This window comes from Thalassophryne amazonica, chromosome 15 (assembly GCF_902500255.1).
Source record: "Thalassophryne amazonica chromosome 15, fThaAma1.1, whole genome shotgun sequence".
In the NCBI taxonomy this organism is placed as follows: Eukaryota; Metazoa; Chordata; class Actinopteri; order Batrachoidiformes; family Batrachoididae; genus Thalassophryne; species Thalassophryne amazonica.
The window spans coordinates 50,351,542-50,376,983 of NC_047117.1; the positions used below are offsets into that span (position 1 = coordinate 50,351,542).

Sequence of the window (25,442 nt, forward strand, 5' to 3'; positions counted from 1 at the left end):
AAAGCCACCTGGATTTTACAAATGGTTATCAACACGGAGGTGTTTTTCCTGTGCCGCCGCACCGCGTCGGCTGCGTCCCGACGCGCGGACCAGTCCGCACGTCTTTCATTAAAAAAATCTCCTTTAACAGTGGAATATCCGGATAAAATGCTGAAACCAACTTCTTCTGAAACTTCTCTGTTCTCTCACGACGTCCTGGATCAATAGAACCTGAAATGTGGAGGTTTTAAGCTTGAAACAGGCTGACGACGGCGCCTGAGAGCGTTGCGTGACGTCTCGCTCCGTGGGAAGTCCTTAAAGCGACAGTATCACCTCAGCTGTTAAAATTTTTACCGAAAACCAGCTTAATTTTTCGAACCGTGTCCACTTCGATGTGTCTCACAGGTTTAGAAAAAAATTTGATCAAACAAAGCGCCAGTCTCTCAGCAACTTCTCAGACAAAGGAATTCCGACGAGGGGCTGGACGACTCCTCCCACAAGGAGTGCTCACAGACGAATGACGTCACCGACAGGCGTGGAAAAACTCACGCATGCGCACGAGGGTTCAAGCATGTCTGACGTAAAAACATATGAATGAAATCCATATAGTTTTTGAAAAAAATAAAAAGGACCTATACTTTATGGACAGCCCTCATACACACATCACAGCACCACCTGTCTAACCACAGCAGCTCATAATTAATCACTTGATGTTGTTACGTTTTCTCGATTGTTTACACACGTTTTCTGAAAGCACACCTCATACGCTCAGAACTCTACACTCAAATCAAAAAATACAGAATGGGCAAAACCCATCAATTCTCCTGCAAAATGAAACCTTACTTTCAAAATAATGTTATTTCTTCTCAAAATTGTATTGTTTCTTCAAATGGCACACACAAACATCATATGAATAGACATTTCTAAGAACCAGATGAACACTGATCAGTGCTCAGTGTAAATCACTATCATGAATGGAAAACACTTCTTCTCCATTCATCATAAAGACTTCGGCCTTTTTGTTCAGTGTTACACTTACTGCAGACAGTGCATACATAAGTGTGTTGTAAAATATTTTTTAGAATATTGTTTTTGTACTCAGAACACACAATTACACGGTAACAAATATATTTTATTTTTCCCACAAAAACAGTGTACACAGTGTACATCACAACCAACACAAAGTGTCAGACAGTGGTCTACATACAAAGGAACAGAAGAATTTACTGTACAAGGTCTGTGATGAAAAAAGCGGTCCTTTTTATTTTTTCAAAAAATAAATGGATTTGATTCATATGTTTTTACGTCAGACGTGCCTGAACCCTCGTGCGCATGCGTGAGTTTTTTCACGCGTCGGTGACGTCATTCGCCTGTGGGCAGGCATTGAGTGAGGAGTGCTCCACCCCGCCCGTCAGAATCTCTTTGTCTGAATAGCCGCTGCGGACGGCGCGCGTTGCTTTATCAACATTTTTTCTGGACCTGTGAGGAATATCCGAGTGGACACTATTCGAGAAATTAAGCTGGTTTTCGGTGAAAAGTTTAACGGCTGATGAGAGATTATGGGGTGTTTCTGTCGGTGTAAGGACTTCCCACGGGACATCGCGCAGCACTTCCAGGCGCCGTCGTCAGCCTGTTTCGACCTGAAAACATTCTAATTTAAGGCTTAACTCACCCAGGACGTCGTGAGAGAACAGAGAAGATTCAGAAGAGGCCGGCATGAGGACTTTATGCGGAAATTCCACTGTTTAAGGACATTTTGTAATGAAAGACGTGCGCGCAAATTCGCCGAGTCCTCATGGATACAACTCGGTGAATTTGCGCCGAATCTGTGTGCGCCGCGACAGGATAAACACCTCCGTGTTGAAAACCATTTGTAAAATTCAGGCGGCTTTTGATGGCTTTCAACAAGTGAATAACTGAGAAATTGTTTAACAGCTTGGGCATGTTCCAACTTGTCCGTTAAAGTTTCCAACGGAGGTGTTTTTCCTGTCGCGACCCCCCGCGGTCTGGTCCGGCCTGACATGCGACTCTGCCTGCACGTTCTTTCATTACAAAATGTCCGTTAACAATGGAATGGCCGAATAAACTCCTCATGCCGACTTCTTCTGAAAGTTCTCTGTTCTCTGAGGACTTCCTGGGTCAACAGAGCCTGAAATGTGGACGTTTTCAACTTGAAACGGCGAGACGCTGCCGCCTCGAAGCGCAGATCGCCGTTAGGCGCCGTGGGCCGTCCTTACGGCGACACTACCAGACCAAAATCTCTCATCAGCCATTAAATTTTTTTTACCAAAAACCAGCTGAATTTATTGAATGGTGTCCACTCAGTTGTGCCTTACAGTTTTTGAAAAATTTTTTATCAAACAAAGCAGCAGTCTCTGAGCCATTCCTAAACAATGAAAAAACCACAAGAGGGTGGGCGACTCCTCACTCAAAGACTGCCCACAGGCGAATGACGTAACCGACAGGCGTGAAAAAAACTCTCGCATGCCCACGAGGGTTCAAGCATGTCTGATGTAATCACATGTGATTCAAATCCATATGGTTTTTGAAAAAATTATCATCACAGACCTCGTATGCAGTTACAGTAAAAAAAAAAAAAGAAAAGAAAAGAAAAATAAAAAACTATGCTGTATCCTCTTTTCTGTTTTGGTCTGCCCACAGCACCTCATCCACATCACAAGCAATGTTTTCCCTGGCTAAGCAGTGGGGGTAATATTGCCCAATATGGTGAATCCAGCCATGAAAAGCATCAGCAGCTATATTTCCACATGCTTCTTCCATAGCTTGTATGTATGTTTGTGGATTTTGGTCATACACTTTCCATCTCCAGGCAGGAAAAAATTCTGCGATAGGATTGAGGAATGGACAACATGGAGGGAGATAAAGAACTAAAAAGCATGGGTGGCCAGTGAACCAGTTACAAACCAGAGCAGGCCAGAGGAATCTAATGTTGTCCCAAATGACAATGTACCTGATTTGCTCTGGGCCGTCTATCTGATCTGGTGGAATGAGTGTGTGGTTTAGGGTGTCCAGGAATGTGATCAGATGGGCAGTGTTGTAGTGGCCAAGGGTAACATGGTGATAGATGTCACTGTGGTGGGTAATCACTCCACACATTATTGTGATGTTCCCACTGGTCAGGGACTTCAACATTGGCACGCTGGCTGATGATATTCTTTCTTCTCATTCGTCTTTTTGTGAGGCTGAATCCAACTTCATCAATGAAAATGAACTGTGGCTCCACTGCAGCCTCAAGGACTCTTTGAAACATACATGACAGCATCACAAATAACAAAGTGGTCACTATGTGAAGCAAAATCATTATAATTACAATACTGAATATGTATAATTTATACAGTGTTGAGAATGTGCATCAATTGTGAGATTGTATAAGACTTAATTGCATATAGTTACAGTTGTATGCAAAAGTTTGGGCACCCCTGATGATTTCCATGATTTACTTTTATAAATCATTAGTTGTTTGGATCAGCAATTTCAGTTAAATATATCATATAGCAGATGAACACAGGATATTTGAGAAGTGAAATGAAGTTCTTTAAACAAAATTAGGCAGGTGCATAAATTTGGCCACCCCAACAGAAAAAAAAAAATACATCAATATTTAATAGATCCTCCTTTTGCAGAAATAGCAGCCTCTAAACGCTTCCTATAGCTTCCAATGAGAGTCTGGATTCTGGTTGAAGGTATTTTGGAGCATTTTTCTTTACAAAACATCCCAGGTTTGTTGGTTTATCTGAGATTTTTCTTGGCCTGCCACTTCAGGCCTTAACTACTACTGTGCCTGTGGTCTACCATTTCCTCACTTTGTTCCTCACAGTAGAAACTGACAGCTGAAATCTCTGGGACAGCTTTTTGTATCCTTCCCCTAAACCATGATGTTGAACAATCTGTTTTCAGGTCATTTGAGAGTTGTTTAGAGGCTTAGAAGTTGTTTAGAGGCTTCCATGTTGCTACTCATTAGAAGAGATGCAACGAGGGGAACATTTGTAAATGGCTACCTTACATACCCTTTTTCATGATTAGATTCACCCGTGTAAGGAGGTCAAGGGTCAATGAGCTTACCAAACCAATTTTTTGTTGCAATAATTAGTGCTAAATGTATATGTAATAATTAGTGCTAAATGTATTCAAGGGTGCCCAATTTATGCATCTGTCTAATTTTGTTAAATAATTATTGCACCTTTCTGTAAATACTAGAAAACTTCTTCTACTAGAAATTTCATTCACTACAGGAAAATCTGTATATTGCAATTCTTTGGTTCTTTTTGAATTCCGTTCAGATGGCAACCTGTAGACCCACTTCATTCTCAGATTATTTCTGTGCAAGAAATGGTCCAGTGTTGATGAGCTAACCCTATCAACATTTTGAAATATATCATTATCTATTATTTTTCTTTGTATTTGCTGTAATGTTAGGGTGTTATTTTCTAGGACCATGTTCATGATTTCAGTTTCCTGTTCAGGAGACAGAAGACACACCTTGTGTTGGTAATCTTTCAGTTCTGCAATACAAACAGTACATATTGTAAATACTGTGTAGGAATACAAAGTAGGAATATGTTTCCCAATACTTGAAGCCGCAGTCTGACAGAACAGTCCACGGCAATACTGTACCCCTGTACTCACCGAGTACTGTATTGATATGCAGTTATGCAATTTTCTAGCGAGAGTAGAATTCTACCTATTCTCATTTCAGAAAGTCCGGATGACAGATGCTACAGGTACTGCTCATGGTTAGACCACGGTTGACCTCTCAACCATGTGTCATTTCAGAGTAATCAGCAGAAATTCACCCATTATCGACTTGTTTCTGCTTAAAACCGCACTCCAGTAATCAGAAATCTCAGTGACAGATATCTGAAGCTTTTGTACAACAATTATTCCACATAAATTCAGCATTATTTCATAATAAAAGTGGGGTAGCGATCAGAGCGCGACAGCAGCACACTGAGTCTGACTCTCTGAGACTGACTCTCTAATACCCAAAGCAATCACAGGGAAAAAATGTGATTATTAACCATCAGATGACAAAGTAAAAACCATCTTAAATCATTCTAAAGTCAAGATTTAAGCATAAACAAGGCAGTTTTTGTCAGGATTTGTGAATTTGTGGCACAGAAGGTGGAGGACACAAATACAGACCCACAGACCAGAGATGATGGAATAATCAAAAGCTTTATCTGGAGGCAAAGCAGTGGTTCGGTACACAAGTTGGCAGGCAGCAAATGCAGAGGTACAGGCAGGCATGAGACAAAAGGAGTGGTCAAAACGAGCAGGGTTCAGTAACATGGAAAGAGTAAGTACTTGGCTGAGGCAAAAGCAGATCTGAAAGACAAACCAAGGTCAGGACACAACAAGGCAAAAACAGGACTAGACAAAAAGGCTGGGACGTGGATACAAATGATCGCAATGAACTGGCGAGGTGGTGCCTGAACTCAAAAGACTTAAATAAGGCAGGTGGTAAATTAGAGAACGAGACACAGGTGTGGGAGCACAATCTGGAAGGGGGGGGGGAACATGAAGGAACATGACACACCCAAACCAAACCCTGAACACCAGACAAGAGTGTGTAGTCAGACAAAAACTAAGTGAACAGGACCCAACTAAATGATGAACCACAGTGATCCAAAAAAAATACCAAAACCAAAGTTGAACAAAACCCAAGTTCTAATAAATAACAAATAAAATAAAGAAGACCCAACATGAAACAACAACCAGAAAATAAGTGTAAGAACTGAAGAGAGATCAACACGTAAATAAAGGCTAAGACTAAACTACAATGGACCTTACGAGAGGCAAAAGTAAAATAAACAGATATTTCAACCTATGACAACAATAAACAAACAGGTGATTAAACTAATGATTACACAATGGAAAATACAAAGGTTGGGCAGAAACTAGAGTGGCACTGGAGACATGACTAAAGTATGATTAACAGAAAATAATTGATAAATAGAAAACAAAGCCAGAAACTAAAGTAACACAAATAGATGATCAAAGAATGTGCCAAAAGGGATCAGAAAAGAGAGGACAGATGCAGACAGGAGTCGTAGCACAATACAGGCCCGGGCAGGGGCAAACCATGACAGTTTTAAGCAGAAACGAAGCAATAATCTGTGAACTGCTGCTGACGCTCCGAAATGACACATGCACAGTGAAGGCAGGATGGACCGATTTGTAGGGCACCTTCACACATAACACAATTGAAGCCGACTTAGCGGACGAAGGAGGAATTGCATACCATTCGTGAAAAATCAGAGCCATTTCTAACGCCTCGTACACCTGTCGCTATAACCATTCACGCACACAGTGGCCAAAAGACAGAGGAGTGCCCTGTGAGTGCCCATTTGATCCAGCTCTTGGCAGGTGTCAGCCAAATTCCAGGTGTCACACAAGAACATCCAATAATACTCACAGAGCACTTAGGAATGTGGTGCCATTCGCGCAGTCAGCAAGAAAACAGAGAGCAGGCAACTACAACCCTGGCAAACTTATGGAATCACCGGCCCTCGGAGGATGTTCGATTCAGTTGTTTTAATTTGTAGAAAAAAAGCAGATCACAGACATGACACAAAACTAATGTCATTTCAAATGGCAACTTTCTAGCTTTAAGAAACACTATAAGAAATCAAGAAAAAAAGATTGTGGCAGTCAGTAACGGTTACTTTTTTAGACCAAGCAGAGAAAAAAATATGGAATCACTCAATTCTGAGGAATAAATTATGGAATCACCCTGTAAATTTTCATCCCCAAAACTAACACCTGCATCAAATCAGATCTGCTCGTTGACATTGACCCTATGCCATGACATTGACCCTATGTGTCTTTTTGCAAGGAATGTTTTCACAGTTTTTGCTCTATGGCAAGATGCATTATCATCTTGAAAAATGATTTCATCATCCCCAAACATCCTTTCAATTGTCCAAAATATCAACGTAAACTTGTGCATTCATTGATGATGTAATGACAGCCATCTCCCCAGTGCCTTTACCTGACATGCAGCCCCATATCATCAATGTCTGTGGAAATTTACATGTTCTCTTCAGGCAGTCATCTTTATAAATCTCATTGGAACGGCACCAAACAAAAGTTCCAGCATCATCACCTTGCCCAATGCAGATTTGAGATTCATCACTGAATATGACTTTCATCCAGTCATCCACAGTCCACGATTGCTTTTTCTTAGCCCATTGTAACCTTGTTTTTTTCTGTTTAGGTGTTAATGATGGCTTTCATTTAGCTTTTCTGTATGTAAATCCCATTTCCTTTAGGCGGTTTCTTACAGTTTGGTCACAGACGTTGACTCCAGTTTCCTCCCATTCGTTCCTCATTTGTTGTGCATTTTCGATTTTTGAGACATATTGCTTTAAGTTTTCTGTCTTGATGCTTTGATGTCTTCCTTGGTCTACCAGTATGTTTGCCTTTAACAACCTTCCCATGTTGTTTGTATTTGGTCCAGAGTTTAGACACAGCTGACTGAACAACCAACATCTTTTACAACATTGCGTGATGATTTACCCTCTTTTAAGAGTTTGATAATCCTCTCCTTTGTTTCAATTGACATCTCTCGTGTTGGAGCCATGATTCATGTCAGTCCACTTGGTGCAACAGCTCTCCAAGGTGTGATCACTCCTTTTTAGATGCAGACTAACGAGCAGATCTGATATGATGCCGGTGTTAGTTTAGGGTATGAAAATTTACAGGGTGATTCCATAATGTGATTCCATAATTTATTCCTCAGAATTGAGTGAGTCCATATTTTTTTCCTCTGCTTGGTCTAAAAAAGTAACCGTTACTGACTGCCACAAATTTTTTTTCTTGATTTCTTATAGTGTTTCTTAAAGCCAGAAAGTTGCCATTTGAAATGACTTTAGTTTTGTGTCATGTCTGTGATCTGCTTTTTTTCTACAAATTAAACAACTGAAGGAACATCCTCCGAGGCGCGGTGATTCCATAATTATTGCCAGGGGTTGTACTTTCGAGCTGGCTGTGAAATTTGTCTTAAGTGCCCCGTGAGTGTGGCGTTGGCATGTCGACATGTGGCGTGCCATAGTGTCGGCTCCCCCCTCAACACATGTGGCGTGCGTCTTTCGCACCCCCACCCCCGCACCCCCCTAACATATGTGACGTGCAGGGGGGCGCACACTTATATGAAATGCTGATATGTATGTACAGACATGATCACATAGGGACCAGCCAGCCATGTCTGAGTGCACACAGAACAGCAAGGCCCTCTCAGCTGATCGCCACACACTGACAGCTGGAAAAGACGGCTCAGTGCACACAACGTGCAACATTACAAACACAGAGACCACAGCCAGGCCAGGTATATAATTCATTACTATAATAACTACATACACAATTACATAACAAATAACTAAAATAATAATCACAGAGCAAAGAAAAGGAGAGTGACACTTTGTTCTTTTGTACTATCTATCTATACATTTGCACTATACAAAGACAGAAAAAGTATTCAGCCCCTTGGTATTTCACACATTTTAATTTTAATTTGTTTATGGCATTTCAAATACAAAAAGTAAACCAGCCTTCTCAGTATAAAAATTTCTAAAATTATCTTCCTTAGACTCAAACTGAAAGTAAATCTCTACAACTTGATATAAATTAATTTAAAATATAAAGGCCAAGATGATGGGTTGCATAGGTAATCGGCCCCTTTGGTGTACAACCCCAATTCCAATGAAGTTGGGACGTTGTGTAAAATGTAAATAAAAACAGAATACAATGATTTGCAAATCCTCTTCAACCTATATTCAATTGAATACACCACAAAGACAACATATTTAATGTTCAAACTGATAAACATTATTGTTTTTGTGCAAATATTTGCTCATTTTGAAATGGATGCCTGCAACACGTTTCAAAAAAGTTGGGACAGTGGTATGTTTACCACTGTGTTACATCACCTTTCCCTCTAACAACACTCAATAAGCGTTCAATTGGGGATGTAATACCTGTAAATAATCAGTTTAATCGCCATTTTCCTTCAGACAAGTCAGGGGATGGATACATGAACATTTCTAAGTCAGTGGATATGTCTTGAATTTTTTACATCAGTTATGAAGAAATACAAACAGTATGTCACTCTATGGTAAATCTGTGTGTAGTAGACAGTTTTTAAAAATTGAGTGACTGTGCAAGAAGGAGAAGAGTGAGGAAAGCCACCAAGACACCCAGACAACCCAGAAGAGATTACAGGCTTCTGTGGCTGTAATTGGAGAAGTTGTGCATAGGGCAAGTTTTGAATTTTGTATCACCAGTTATACAGCTTCATGATGAAAAAAAAAAAGAAAACTTCAGCTACAGTTTGCCAGAAGGCACATTGGAGATGCAATCCTAGATTTATTGTTTTGGTGAAAGAAAACCCTCCTCTGTACCACTTCATCATGAAGCTGTATAACTACAGTGCTACAGTGCACTATGTAACCCCTAAATTGAATATTGTTTGTATATTATGACAATTAGCAAAATTTGCATGAATAAAAAACATTGAATATATTCACTAGCTTCACTACAAAGTAGATTTATCTAAAAGGGAAAAAAAAAACCTGTATTACTCTTTTTTATCTTCACACGCGCACATCCACAATTTTCAATTTCATAATTAACTCTCAAAACTCACTCAGACTCCAAACAAACAACAGAGCTACCTGGACCTGCTGCCACTTGGAATTTTGCATGCGTAAATTCCACTGATTGAATGAATACTGATTGAATACAACCATTTGACTCTATCTATTTTTATGTATGTTTTTGTTGTCTGCAAAAGATGATGACATGGGGAAAAAAAACCCAAACTGGATCATCCCAACCACGTCTCAGCGCGCATGGTGATAAGCATGCAGTCAAAGCTGCACCTGACTGCGGCGGCATCGCTACACACAGCTGGGGAACACATATCTTGCCATGCAGAATATCACCTAACGAGACGCCACCATGAGGTGTGTGCATCGCTGGGTTCCCCTCAGACTGTAATAAATAAAACCACATATCACCTTTGTAATGTGGTCATCAATGCTTCAGTACTTGTGAGGAACCAGTTACAGTACAGGGTGTGTAGTCTGATGTGCTTTACTGAGACCTGGCTGAATAACAACACGTCTGACTCGTGTAGATGTGCCTGGTTTCAACCACAAGCCTGGATTTTCAGCCACATGGAGTGTAACTCAGCCACATGGGGTGTGCAGCCAGTACATTCTGAGTGCCGGTCCCAAGCCCAGATAAATGAGGAGGGTTGCGTCAGGAAGGGCATCCGGCGTAAAACAAGCCAACCCAACTATGCAGACTCAGAATCGAATTCCCAAACCGGATCGGTCGCGGCCCGGGTTAACAACGTCCGCCACCGGTGCTATTGCCCAACAGGGTGCCAGTGGAAATTGGGCTACTGCTGGGCGAAGAAGAGGAGGAAAATGATGCCACGAACAGCGGGAGAAGAAGAAAATTAGAAGGGTGGAAATGAGAGTGGGGACTTTGAATGTTGGTAGTACGACTGGTAAGGGAGAGAGCTGGCTGATATGATGGAGAGGAGAAAGGTAGACATATTGTGTGTGCAAGAGACCAAGTGGAAGGGAAGTAAGAGCAGGAGCATCGGCGGTGGGTACAAGTTGTTGTACCATGGTGAGGACAGGAAGAGAAATGGTGTTGGGGTCATTTTAAAGGAAGAGTATGTTAAAAGTGTGTTGGAGGTTAAGTGAGTGTCTGACAGGGTGATGAGTGTGAAGTTGGAAACTGAAGGGGTGATGATGAATATCAGTGCATATGCCCCACAGGTAGGTTGTGAGATGAAGGAGAAAGAAGATTTCTGGAGTGTGTTAGATGAGGTGGTGGAGAGTATGCCCAAGCATGAAAGAGTGGTGATAGGAGCAGACTTCAATGGGCATGTTGGTGAAGGGAACAGAGGTGATGAGAAGTAATGGGTAGATATGGTATCAAGGATAGGAATGGGGAAGGACAGATGGTAGTTGATTTTGCAAAAAGGATGGAAATGGCTGTGGTGAATACCTACTTTAAGAAAAGAGAGGAGCACAGGGTAACATATAAAATTGGAGGAAGGTGCACACAGGTGGACTACATTCTTTATAGGAGATGCAAGCTAAAAGAAATCACAGACTGTAAGGTGGTAGCAGGAGAGAGTGTCACTAGACAGCATAGGATGGTTGTTTGTAGGATGACTTTAGAGGTAAAGAAGAAGAAGAGTGAGAGCTCAACAAAGGATCAGATGGTGGAAGCTGAAGGAGGAAGACTGTTGTGTGAAATTTAGTGAGCAGGTGAGAGAAGCACTAGTTGGAGGGGAAGCAATTTTGGACAACTGGAAAAGTACTGCAGATGTGGTGAGGAAGACAGCTAGGGCAGTACTGGGTATGACATCTGGACAGTGGAAGAAAGACAAGGAGGCTTGGTGGTGGAATGAAGAGGTCCAGGAAAGCATAAGGAGACAGAGGTTGGCGAAAAAGTTTTGGGATAGTCGGAGAGATGAAGAAAGTAGACAGGAGTACAAGGAGATGCGGTGGAAGGCGAGAAGAGAAGTGGCAAAAGTAAAGGAAAAGGCATATTGCGAGCTGTACAAGAAGTTGAATAGTAAGGAAGGAGAAAAGGACTTGTACCGATTGGCCAGACAAAGGGACAGAGCTGGAAAGGATGTGCAGCAGGTTAGGGTGGTAAAAGATGCACATGGTAATGTGCTGACAAGTGAGGAGTGTGTGCTGAGAAGGTGGAGGGAATATTTTGAAGAGTTGATGAATAAAGAAAATGAGTGAGAGAAAAGGCTGGATGATGTGGTAAGAGTAAATCAGGAAGTAAAAGAGATTAGCAAGGAAGAAGTGAGGGCTGCTATGAAGAGGATGAAGAGTGGAAAGGCAGTTGGTCCAGATGACATTCCAATGGAGGCATGGAAATGTCTAGGAGAGATGGCAGTCGAGTTTCTAACCAGATTGTTTAATAAAATCTGGGAAAGTGAGAGGACGCCTGAGGAGTGGAGACGAAGTGTGCTGGTTCCTATTTTCAAGAACAAGGGTGATGTGCAGAGCTGCAGTAACTACAAAGGCATAAAGCTGATCAGCCACAGCATGAAGTTATGGGAAAGAGTAGTAGAAGCTAGGCTTAGAAAACAGGTGAAGATCTGTGAGCAGCAATATGGTTTCATGCCGAGAAAGAGCACTACAGATGCAATGTTTGCTCTGAGAATACTGTTGGAAAAGTACAGAGAAGGACAGAAAGAGTTACATTGTGTGTTTGTGGACTTAGAAAAAGCTTATGATAGGGTGCCAAGAGAAGAGCTGTGGCATTGTATGAGGAAGTCTGGAGTGGCAGAGAAGTATGTTAGGGTAGTGCAGGACATGTACAAGAATAGTGTGACAGCGGGGAGATGCGCAGTCGGAATGACAGACTCATTCAAGGTGGAGGTAGGATTACACCAAGGATCAGCTCTGAGTCCTTTCTTGTTTGCAGTGATGGACAGGTTGACAGATGAGATCAGACAGGAGTCCCCATGGACTATGATGTTTGCAGATGACATTGTGACCTGTAGTGAGAGTAGAGAGCAAGTTGAGTCTAGTCTGGAGAAGTGGAGATATGCTTTGGAGAGAAGGGGAATGAAAGTCAGTAGAAGCAAGACTGAGTACATGTGTGTGAATGAGGGAGCCCAGTGGAATAGTGCAGTTACAAGGAGTAGAAGTGGTGAAAGTAGATGAGTTTAAATATTTGGGGTCAACTGTTCAAAGTAATGGAGAGTGTGGTAGAGAGGTGAAGAAGAGAGTGCAGGCAGGGTGGAGTGGGTGGAGAAAGGTGGCAGAAGTGATTTGTGACCGAAGAATATCAGCAAGAGTGAAGGGGAAAGTTTACAAAACAGTAGTGAGACCAGCTATGTTGTATGGTTTAGAGACAGTGGCACTAACAAAAACACAGGAGGCAGAGCTGGAGGTGGCAGAGCTGAAGATGTTGAGATTCTCTTTGGGAGTGACAAGAATGGACAAGATTAGGAATGAACATATCAGAGGGACAGCTCAGGTGGGACGATTTGGAGACAAAGTCAGAGAGGTGAGATTGAGATGGATGGGAGAACGATGCTGAGGATGGAGCCACCAGGCAGGAGGAGAAGAGGGAGACCAAAGAGGAGGTTCATGGATGTGCTGAGAGACGACATGCAGGTGGTTGGTGTGACAGAGGAAGATACAGAGGACAGGGTGAGATGGAAACGATTGATCTGCTGTGGCGACCCCTAACGGGAACAGCCGAAAGACAAAGAAGAAGAAGAAGTTGGATTGGAACGAGTGTCTTTAAGAGGCTGGTCAGTTCTTCACCTGTCAGTCTCCAGGCTTGACAGAAAGCAGTCAGTTTTTCAGCAAACCCCTCTCAAACCTGGCTGAGTGGAAGACTCCATTAAATTTTGGAGGTGATCCAGATCAGAATCTGAATTCTGGATCAAGATTTCACTTTACATATGCTTTGAAAACTACGTCAAAAACTACTTCACGGAATTTGATGACATTTTCAACACCGATACATATTAGGCCATGGAAGACTCCATTAAATTTCGGAGTGATCCAGATCCAGATTCTGGATCAAGATTTCACTTTACGAGGTCTGTTAGAAAAGTATCTGACCTTTTTATTTTTTTTCAAAAACCATATGGATTTGAATCACGTGTGATTGCATCAGCCAAGCTTGAACCTTTGTGCGCATGCGTGAGTTTTTTCACGCCTGTCGGTTGCGTCATTCGCCTGTGAGCAGGCTTTGTGTGAGCAGTGGTCCACCCCTCTCGTCAGATTTTTATTGCGAATAAATGTCTGAACGATTTGGAGCTTTGCTGCATCAATTTTTTCCAGAAACTGTGAGAGACCTCCAGGTGGTAACCATTCGGAAAATTCAAATGGCTTTGAGGGATGATTTTATGGGGATTACACAGATTAAGGAGTGCTCCAGCCGGTTTAAAGACCGCCCACAGCTGCTGAGAGCACGGCGCGCTCTGAGCGCCGATCGACAGGCTCAAACCCCGCTGAAACAACCAAATCATTTCCAATGTGAAGGCTTTGTTGATCCGGGACGTCGTCTGACTTACACAAAAATGGCAGCAGATGTGGACAGCAGCACTTTTTCGGCACATTCCACTGTTACAGGAGTTATTATCATGGAAAGAAAAGCGGAGGGATGCGCCACCGTGCCACTCATGGCGCGGCACAAAACCACCTCCGTGTTGGTCTCACAGGACAGCTTTCAGATGGCTTTCAGACGGCTGTCGGTGGGTTTTCAGTCGTGTGACTAACCGAGAAATTGTGGATGAGCCTGTACATGCCAGAACATGTCCTGTGAGGGTTCATCACGGCGTTGCTTTGCGCCATGCGGCACTCACCCCTTTTGTATAAAAGTGGCTGGTGTACTGGCTTCAGCGCAGTTGTTGGTGAAAGCAGATGAGCAGAGTGGAAAAACCATATGGTTGTGTTGTACAGCTGTAATAAAGTTCGGGATAATTCCACAAATCACAGTCTTTTTCTGGACGACCCACAAAAACGACAACATTTACATCCCCTTAGTGTTGTCACTGAAGAAAACAAGTAACCACTCATTTGACACCGTTATTCCAATGGTACCCAAGTATTTTCTGGAGAGACCTAATATCAAAGACATCCAGTCCTAATCTTAGGTTATCAATTTGGGGTTAGGGCCCACAGTAAAGGCAGAAGCAACTGAACTCAAAAGTGCTGAAAGCAGGACATCCATTGAATTGTCTGTAAAGTTGAATTCAGGGAAACTTTCCTCACTGACAAAGGATCCCAGATGACTGTACTCTCCAAGCTTACCCAAAACCCAATCAATGCCAGCACTGAAGTGGTTGGGGGCAAAAGGTAGGGTAGTTTCATGCTTTGGGTTTGCTTGCAAAGGTGCTGAGCCTCAGTCTTCTCTTCATGTCTTCTCTTTATTTACTACTCAAGATTTTCCAGAAATCCTTGAATACAGATGCTAAATGGTTTAACAAATGTTTGGAAAAAGTACTGTTTTCAGTCTCCTAAAAACTAGCAAGTGTGCATGTTACATCATTAACACGGGAGAAGACAGGAGGAAAGGAGTGAGTGCATGTTTGGGGGGGCAGAACAAACTGGCGAGCACTTAGGGAGAGGAGTTGAGGAACTTGAGTGAATCTGGTAAACAGGGCTAAATGTCACGATGACGGCTATGATGATTTGGGAATTTGGGAGTTGTGTCATCAGTCAGTGACAAATGAGCAGCACCACGTCTCATCCAGTTAGACAGCTGGTTGAACTCAGCAGGTTCACATCTCCACTGTCAGATGATGGATGGCATGAAGGAAGAAGAGCTCTGCTATCCTGAGCTCCTGAACTCCTCTTGCAGAGGTGTCCTCAGGCCTCCCTCTGAGGCTGTTCTCCTCTACTTCCTGCTCTCCTCCATCAGTGTGCTCACTGTGTCACTCAACCTGCTGGTCATCATTTCCCTCTCACATTTCAAACAGCTCCACACCCCCACCAACCTGCTCCTTCTCTCCCTGGCCATTGCGGACTTCCTCGTCGGCTTGTTGGTGATGCCGATTGAAACAATCCGTTTCATAGAGACATGCTGGTTGCTCGGTAACATAATGTGTGCACTATCTTACATTATCGGCTTCACTCTAACCTCAGCTTCAGTAGGAAACATGGTGCTCATATCAATCGATCGCTATGTTGCTATTTGCTTCCCTCTGCAGTACCCCACCAAAATCACACACGGCAGAGTTGGACTGTCCGTATGTGTGTGCTGGGCGTGTTCCCTCCTTTACAACAGCCTTATCTTAAAGGATCACCTCAGACAGCCTGACAAACATAACTCGTGCTATGGGGAGTGTCTGGTGGTTATCAATTACGTGTCAGGTGCTGCTGACCTTTTGTTCACGTTCATCGGTCCCTGTACAGTTATCATTGTTCTCTATGTTCGGGTTTTTGTCGTGGCCGTCTCTCAGGCACGTGCCATGCACTCTCATGTTGCAGTTGTCACAACTGGCCCGGTAATTGTAAGTGCAAAGAAATCTGAGAAGAAAGCAGCCAGGACTCTGGGTATTGTCATAGTTGTGTTTTTAATGTGCTTCTGCCCATATTACTATCCCTCTCTAGCAGGCCAGGACACCTCAAACAGTGGCTTTTCTTGGTCCATTGTATCCTGGATCTTGTATTTTAATTCTTGCTTGAACCCACTGATATATGCTTTCTTCTACCCGTGGTTTAGAAAAGCTATTAAGTTCATTGTCACCCTTAAGATACTAAAGCGTGACTCCTATCAGGCCAATATACTTTAAGATCACATGCAGTTAGTCATTAACACAGCTGGTATCACTGCATATAAATAACAATAAAAACATGTTCATCTTTCAGTTTGTTAAATCTTATGTTTGTGTGTTTTGACTGTCTTTGCAATAATATGGCTTCTTTTTAATGCTGTACATTCAACCTGATTTTTTTGACTGGCTTGATTTCCAACAGAATGGTTTCAGGCTTGAATTGATTGAAAGAAACCTTTATTTTCAGACAGCATGTATTTATTTTTTTTAGTAAGTTCTGACTGGGTTCAGTGATCTCAAACTGGTTTGGGGGGTTGAGTGGTCCAGGACTTTATTCTGACGGACCATATCAGTTCATGATTTCTGGAATTAACTCATTTTTTTGGAATCTGTGGTTGGAATGAAAACCTGCAGCATCTCTGGCATATCCAGTATGAAAATGGTTTAAAGCTTGCATCTGGCTTCCTGTGTGAGCAGTTTATCTTCTCTGAATGTATGGGTAATGCTGTTTTAAGATGAGGCAATGATTTTTATTAATATGATTGATCAGGTAAGAATGACAACAATTTAGCAGTTGTCAAAAAGCATAAATTGCTTAACATCAAATTATATAATGGGGTGGTGGGGGTAGTCCTGTAAAACTGTTTGTCTCCTGACAAGAGCAGTGCTGGAACCACCTGAACTTTCAGGCCTAAAATGAACAGTTCGGTCTTTATTTTAAGGATATGAGTATGTTGAATGAGCACACTCTTGCTTAACTGGAGTTCTGTGATTAAGCTGAGAAAATTATGTGCCACCCCACTCTGTCATGCTGTTGGCTATAGTTCTGCAGTAGTAAGTATTGTACATCTTCAGTGTGCTGTTATTGTGTCGTTTCATTGAAACCAACCAATGGTTAACAAGAGTTCTGCCGACCATACATATGAACCAGGCATGTAGAGATTAATCGATACAAATCGGTATCTAGATATAAACATGCGCGATGCAAGTGCATCGATTCATTCTGTGTGCATCGATTCAATTGACAGGTTGAATTGTGTTGAATTGCTCGCTGCCTGCTTGCATAGATTTTTTCCGAGCTCCACTGAATGCACCACAGACGGTTCGGAGCACCGGATTTTTTTTTCCCCTCAAAATGAGATGTCCTGTGTTTTTTATAAATTACACCCTGATGTGCAGCAGAGCCAGCTGAAGAGCTCAGCTCAGAGGCTATGGAGTTACATTTGTACCATTAATATCTGAAAGGAAATGCTTTTGACAAAAACTACAGATTGTTTATTTCTGTTCTGTCCAGAGATCTAGGACCTACCATGTACATCAAGGATTCAGTGACCATGTACAGATTTTGATTTTTGTTTTATTTATGTCCAAACATCAAGGATCCAGTGACCAGTTTTATATTTATTTACTTTAAGAATCAATGAAATGTTGTTGACATAGAAAACCTGTAAAGCCTACTTTTAGTACACAGAAAATTCACAAGAGTTATCGATAAGGGAATCGGAAAAGAATCAAATCGATAAGCAGAGTCGATAATGGCATCGATATTGATAAAATCTCATCAATACCAATCCCTAATCGTACCGCACCAAATTGCATTGTATCGCATTGTGAGGACTTGAATCACCATCAAATACATATCAAATCACATCTTATCGGGAACAGGGGTGAATCGTATCACATCATATCATCAGTATCGTTACATGTATCGTATTGCTGGTAGTGTATCAAGTTGCCTATCAAATCATTGTCAGTGATGAGATTCACATGCCTAACATGAACAGATGCATGGAGAAACTGGGTGCATGCTATAGCTTCCCACACCCAAAGCAGGGCTGCCAATAGATGGAAAAATCTGGAATGGCCTGAAGTTAGCCCCAAAATCAACCCCTACACCCACCATCCCCAATCCAGAATTTTACCCGATTTACACTGATCTCAAAACATTTCCTGTCAAGACAAAAAAATGTGGGAAACTGCAGATCCGTGGAAAATTTTGCACCCCTGCCAAAGTCAGAAGTTCACTCTGATGTGGGAAGAGTGCAAGAAATTCTGGGAGAACTATAATGATAATTGTGACTTATTCACTTAGTTCATATTATTTTATGCTAGTACTTAGGGTGATCTTGTTAAAGCTACATTGATAAGTTATTGTGATGTTATAGTGAAGAAACAAAATTCAGCACCATGAATATAAACCACAGATTTTCACCTCATTTGGTTATTAGAGGGAGTTGTGAACAAAATATTGTGACCTTTATTTATGTATATGACGTGGAAGGCTAATCTCCTTCATAAAATGATTTTTTAAAAATATATATATTAAGGCAAAAAACAAGTGTACTGTATTGTATTGTACTGGCTAAATTTAGAAATTTGACAGATGACTCCTATGTTGTGCTGACTCGTGTAGATTGAAGATATGCCTTGACATGATGTTTTCACAATTACTTTTGAAACATTGATGAAAACCTACTAAATCTTTAATTGTATCAAACCTCAGTCATGGAACTGTTTTTTCTTTGCAAATTTGCTTTGCAGTGTACATGCCCTCACTGTTGGTCTGTACCCCTTTGCGACCTCACCAAATGTCTGAATGACACAGTCAGGGTTACTACCCATCCCTTAAAATACCAAATTGTCCTTTATTTCACAGTTAATTGTTGCGTCCCTTATTGTTCCGTATTTTCATAAAGCCCCTCACACACTCATCAAAACTGAATAATGAACAAAATAATAGTAGCGAGGAGATGGCACGAGGTGCAGCAGATAGACCTCAGATTTTCACGTCTGCATCACGTCAGCATGTCTACACCTGAAACAGCCACATCCAAAGAATCAAAAACTTTTGCAAATGCACAGATGTGAGTGGGAAGAGTCAAACCCCTGGCCTTGACGGCATACAAGGCAGACTGTGGGCAAACAAGTATTTTTATTTCCTCCTCTTAAAGCAAAAATGTCCTTATTGCTCCATTTTCCTTAATATTTATGTTTATTATTGCACACTTCAGTGACTGCACAGTTTATCATTAACAGTTTCGTGTTAATGAAGCACTTAAAGCTTTTTCAAAATTGCATATGCCACTCCTTGGGTGGTGGTAGTGGCCCTGAGGAGCCATGGTAGGCGTCCTTTTTTTTTTTTTTTTTCTGAAAGGTGGCAACCCTAGATACAGTTGTGCTCAAATGTTTACATAGCCTGGTAGAATTTTTTTTTTTTTTGGCCGTTTTTCAGAGAATATGGATGATGAACCTTTTTTCCCCTCACTTATGGTTAATGGTTGGGTGAAGCCATGCATTGTTTACATACCCCTGTTGGTAATACCTTTAACATCAACAACAGCTTGGCATCTTTTGTGGTAGTTGTAGCCAAGGCTCTCTGATAGTAAAGGACCCCGACACTTGCACGACTTTGATCCACGCACTTGCATGCACATTGTCGTGACAATCCTACCCGCTGTGTTCCCAACTAGATGCCGTGCTTTGTACCACTGGCTGCTACGTGTAGCGTGCTGGATGCTGCATATATAAAATAATTTTGTAATGGATTTTCTGTCCCGAGTTAGCTGTTGAAAATGCCTCTAATCGCTTCCAGAATCCCAGAGGAGCACTCCAGCTGCTGTTTTTCTCTCACGCACGCTTAACAAGGTGGAGAAAGCATTTGGAGCTGTCTGAAAAGGTCATTATTTGTCATGTTTACATCGTCATGGCTTGGTTAAACAATTGCATGTTCTTTCCTTCTTGTGTGCAGTTGTAAACATAGGTTTATGATAGATTTAACATCTCGTTATAATCATTCAGCCGAGCGTGCGATGACGCAATCACACTGTTCACTTCTTTACTCAACTTGAGCTGCATAGTGTTGGTGAGTAGATCGTGCAACATTCACTACCACTTCACTTTTTTTGCACGCTATTTATGCATGAAAGATTTCAAAATTCTCTGCGCAATTGCACACAACGGCGCTCCTAACGTTCAGTCTACACCAGCTAATGACAGGTTTACTCTCCTGCACGACAGAGTGCATGCAAGTGCGTACAGCAATGTCATACAAGTGTCAGGGGGACTTAAAGCTCCCACTGAATGGGTGATTCTTAGACTACGGGCAATTATGTCCTTTGATCATATTGTATGAGAAACAGAAAAAAGCAGAAATTTCACACTTTTATAGTTATCTTTACAATGAAAGTGTGTTAAGAAATTTGTTCTAGTAGTGTGATGACTTTTTCACCTTTTTTCAGCATCATTATATGCTCTCCATCCACATGCTCTCTGGCAAACTTCAGATGGGCCTGGACACGTACTGGCTTAAGCAGGGGAACACGCCTGGCACTGCAGGATTTGAGTCCCTCTCTGTGTAGTGTATAGCCTTTGTTACTTTGGTCCCAGCTCTCTGCAGGTCATTCATCAGGTCCCTCTGTGTAGTTCTGGGATTTTTATTCATCGTTCTCATGATCATTTTGACCCCACGGGATGACCTCTTGCGTGGAGCCCCAGATCGAGGAAGATCATCAAAGGTCTTGTATGTCTTCCATTTTCTTACAATTGTTCCCACAGTTGATTTATTCACACCAACTTGCTTGACTATTGTAGATTCACTCTTCCCAGCCTGGTGCACATCTACAATGTTCTTCCTGGCGTTCTTCGCTCTTTGGTTTTGGCCATGGTTGAGTTTGGAGTCTGACTGTTTGAGGCTGTGGATAGGTGTCTTTTATACAGGTAACAAGTTCAAACAGGTGCCATTAATAAAGGTAACAGGTGGAGGACAAAAGAGCTTCTTAAAGAAGACGTTACAGGTCTGTGAGAGCCAGAAATCTTGCTTGTTTGTGGGAGACCAAATACTTATTTTCCACTATAATTTACAAATAAATTCTTTAAAAATCCTACAATGTGATTTTCTGGATTTTTTTTCTCATTTTCTCTCTCATAATTGAAGTGTACCTATGATGAAAATTACAGACCTCTCTCATCTTTCTAAGTAGGACAACTTGCACAATCAGGGGCTGACTAAATACTTTTTTACCCCACTGTATTTCACTTAAAACAGATCAAATCTAGGCTTACATCTCAGGTGTACCTGCTGGCAATTTGCAGCTGAACTTTCAGATCTTTTTAAGAAAATCCTCCTCCATACCACTAACATGAAGCTGTTTAATTGGTGATACAAAATGCAAAGCTTGCACTTTGTATTCAAGTGCTCTAACAGGTTACCACTTTCTAGTGCGAGAGCGAGCGCGAATAGTGGATCCACCCGCTCAGTTTGAAGCTGCTTCAAAATTAATCTTTATATGTTATCTCTGCAAATTTTAGTGATTTGTTTCACTTTATTTAACATTGTAAGACGGGGCATTTTTCCAACAATTTCATGAATTTTATTCGACATATAATGCACAAATATATTAGAAAATAAATAAGCATACGTAGCATGCTAATAAAAAGAACAGGTAAAATTTGGTGCAGATCTGTGTTAGGGAACAACTGGTAAAAATTCTTGGTGCTGCCCCTTAATCAGATACACTCCAAAAAAATTAATGGTTTATGTCCCTGGCAGAGGGAGAAACAGTAAAGTACACCAATTTTATTTAGTATTTTTATTTACTCTGTGCCGACACACTAAAAACATATAATAAAATGCATATCATAACATTACTAAATTTGTCCAAAGAACATATTTTTGAACCTTATAACAATAATAATAGAAACAACAATTTAAGAAGATGAAGAACAAGGGTCAAAAGTGTTTCTGAATCTCTTCCAAAGTGCATTTGCATCTATTCATAGGTTTTGCTTCATTGCTCGATTAATTCTGTTCCCTAATGAACAACATCAATGTAACCTCCTTGGTGTTGGTAAACAGAACATCAGCAAATGAATTCCAACATCCTCACTGACTGGGCTGAGAACGTAGCTGCAGGATCTCTACAAAGACAAAAAAAATAAAAAGTGTATTACACAAGTGAGCGGTGTTATGTTCTTCTCAAAACCTGAGATGAAAAAAATTACTTATTCTAACTTACTCAAAAATAGTGCCACAGGCACTGTAGCTCACCTTGATGATACATTAGTGTTCAGAATAATAGTAGTGCTATGTGACTAAAAAGATTAATCCAGGTTTTGAGCACATTTCTTATTGTTACATAGGAAACAAGGTACCAGTAGATTCAGTAGATTCTCACAAATCCAACAAGACCAAGCATTCATGATATGCACACTCTTAAGGTTATGAAATTGGGCTATTAGTAAAAAGTAGAAAAGGGAGTGTTCACAATAATAGCAGTGTGGCATTCAGTCAGTGAGTTCGTCAATTTTGTGGAACAAACAGGTGTGAATCAGGTGTCCCCTATTTAAGGATGAAGCCAGCACCTGTTGAACATGCTTTTCTCTTTGAAAGCCTGAGGAAAATGGGACGTTCAAGACACTGCTCAGAAGAACAGCGTAGTTTGATTAAAAAGTTGATTGGAGAGGGGAAAACCTATACGGAGGTGCAAAAAATTATAGGCTGTTCATCTGCAATGATCTCCAATGCTTTAAAATGGACAAAAAAAACCAGACGCGTGGAAGAAAATGGAAAACAACCATCAAAATGGATAGAAGAATAACAAGAATGGCAAAGGCTCACCCACTGATCAGCTCCAGGATGATCAAAGACAGTGGAGTTACCTGTAAGTGCTGTGACAGTTAGAAGACACCTGTGTGAAGCTAATTTATTTGCAAGAATCCCCCGCAAAGTCCCTCTGTTAAATAAAAGACATGCAGAAGAGGTTACAATTTGCCAAAGAACACATCAACTGGCCTAAAGAGAAATGGAGGAATATTTTGTGGACTGATGAAAGTAAAATGGTTCTTTTTGGGTCCAAGGGCCACAGACAGTTTGTGAGATGACCCCCAAACTCTGAATTCAAGCCACAGTTCACAGTGAAGACAGTGAAGCATGGTGGTGCAAGCATCATGATATGTGCATGTTTCTCCTACTATGGTGTTGGGCCTATATATCGCATACCAGGTATCATGGATCAGTCTGGATATGTCAAAATACCGTATTTTTGCCATGCGCCCTATAATCTGGTGCGCCTTATGTGCGCACTGAATTCCAAAATCTGTAAAAACGACCGACGTTGTCTTTGACCGCCGGAATATCGGACCATTTCCCGCTGACACAGGGACATACGTAAAGTACGTACCCTGGCAGCGTAGAGTACGTACCCTGGCAGTGATAAACCAATCGGAGAACATTACATAATACGTAAAATACGTACGCTGGTAGCGTAGAGTACATACGATGCCACCGATAAACCAATCAGAGAAGACCGTGAGTCCGTGGTACGTACATTTACCTCCACCACTCCTCTGGTAGTTACCATATACTACAGGTATCCTGCAAAACAACATTTGTTTGTCTAAGGACCCCCGAAAATGGCGCCAGCGAAGAGACATGCTTACGAGGCACAATTCAAACTGCAGGCTATCAGTTACGCGGTTGTTCATGGGAATAGAGCAGCTGCGAGAGAATTCAAGATAAATGAATCTATGGTACGTAAGTGGAGGAAACAAGAAAATGAACTGCGCCAAGTTCAAAAGACCAAACGGAGTTTCCGCGGAAACAAAGCAAGGTTGGCACAGCTAGAAGACCAACTCGAGCAATGGGTCATTGAACAAAGAACAGCCGGGAGAAGCGTCTCTACAGTCACCATTCGGCTAAAGGCAAAAACGATAGCAATGATGAGAGGGAAGATGAATGGGAACCTGGCATGTTTGATGGCGAAATTGCCCAGCTGTTCAATTGAGACACAGAAGATGAGGACTTCGATGGATTTGTGACAGAACCATAATAAAAAAATGTGAGTACCATATTGTTAAATACCAGTAGTTCAAAGTTGTTAAGTTCAAATAAACTCACTGTTTTGCTTCCGTGACCCTTTTTTTTTTTTGTAGACTATATGTTTTAGCGTGTGCCTTTTGTAGGGGTTAAGTACCCGCTAACTGAGGCCGTGCCTTATAATCCGGTGCGCCTTATGGTGCAGAAAATACGGTACTTGAAGAGGTCATGTTGCCTTATGCTGAAGAGGACATGCCCTTGAAATTGGTGTTTCAACAAGACAATGACCCCAAGCACACTAGTAAATGAGCAAAATCTTGGTTCGAAACCAACAAAATTAATGCCTCGCAGATGTTAGTATGTTAATAGTTTTGAGTTTGTAGTGTCAACAGCAGATGCTACGATTATTGTGAACACCCCCTTTTCTACTATTTTTTTTTTTTTTTTTTTTTACTAATAGCCCAATTTCATAGCCTTAAGAGTGTGCATATCATGAATGCTTGGTCTATCTATTAAATCTACTGGTACCGTGTTTCCCATGTAACAATAAGAAATTTACTCAAAACCTGGATTAATCTTTTTAGTCACATAGCACTACTATTATTCTGAACACTACTGTACATAAGGGCTGGATTGTCATTCCTACACATTTTGCTACATTTAATAAAAATAAGTGCACGCAGGAGGCGATGGCTGCTGCGGCGTTCAGGTACCGTTGGAAATTACACAACTTTTTTTGATGGTTCAAATTCAGCAGTTGCTTTTGACAAAATAATTCATTGTATACACACAAAGGATTACTGCTGGCCTATATAAGGTGCCTGAGCCCAGTGAAGCTGAACCCCCAGATAAAAAAATCCAAGTAAACAGGCTGAGTTTGCCCTGTAATTTCTGATGGTACATAAACACAGCGGCGGCGCTCACAAACTGCTTCTGTACTGTATGAAAAACATTCAGCTGGTTGAACAAAGTCAAACTAAACTCTAACATTACAAAAACTAAGCAAAAGTTAAAAAACTGTCAAGAACGACAGCAAAACGAAATACAGATGAACTGAGATTTTCGGTGGTATTCGTTCAGGGGTCATAACATGGGCAAGATTGAAACTTCTGCAATGCCCATGAGAAAACTTTTTAGGCTTGCTGATTGCTACCCATATAGCAAATTTCAGTCTAATTGCTGCATAAATGGCTGACAAATGGCTATATATAAGATTTTCAAGATGGCCACCAAGGTGGCCATATTTTTTAAATGACTGGCATGCGTCGAACAAACTTTAATGCCCTTATAGAAGAGAACATTTATGTTTCAGCTTCACTAACTCAGCAGTTTCAGAGAAGATATTTA

The 25,442-nt window shown here is 41.4% G+C and overlaps 2 protein-coding genes across 2 annotated transcripts in view; one reads left to right on the plus strand and one right to left on the minus strand.

The window, feature by feature from the left end:
- The first annotated feature begins 15,307 nt into the window (after positions 1–15,307).
- On the plus strand, positions 15,308–16,300 carry LOC117526387 (trace amine-associated receptor 13c-like). Its single transcript, XM_034188447.1, has one exon. It carries the CDS (start codon positions 15,308–15,310, stop codon positions 16,298–16,300), a length of 993 nt encoding a protein of 330 aa, XP_034044338.1.
- Positions 16,301–21,955: 5,655 nt separating this feature from the next.
- Positions 21,956–25,442, minus strand: part of nsmce1 (NSE1 homolog, SMC5-SMC6 complex component) — a 74,888-nt gene continuing 71,401 nt past the window's right edge. Inside the window, exon 8 of the mRNA XM_034188448.1 lies at positions 21,956–22,198. Coding sequence (XP_034044339.1) covers positions 22,164–22,198 — 35 coding nt within the window. The 3' untranslated portion in view covers positions 21,956–22,163. The remainder of the gene's footprint in view (positions 22,199–25,442) is intronic.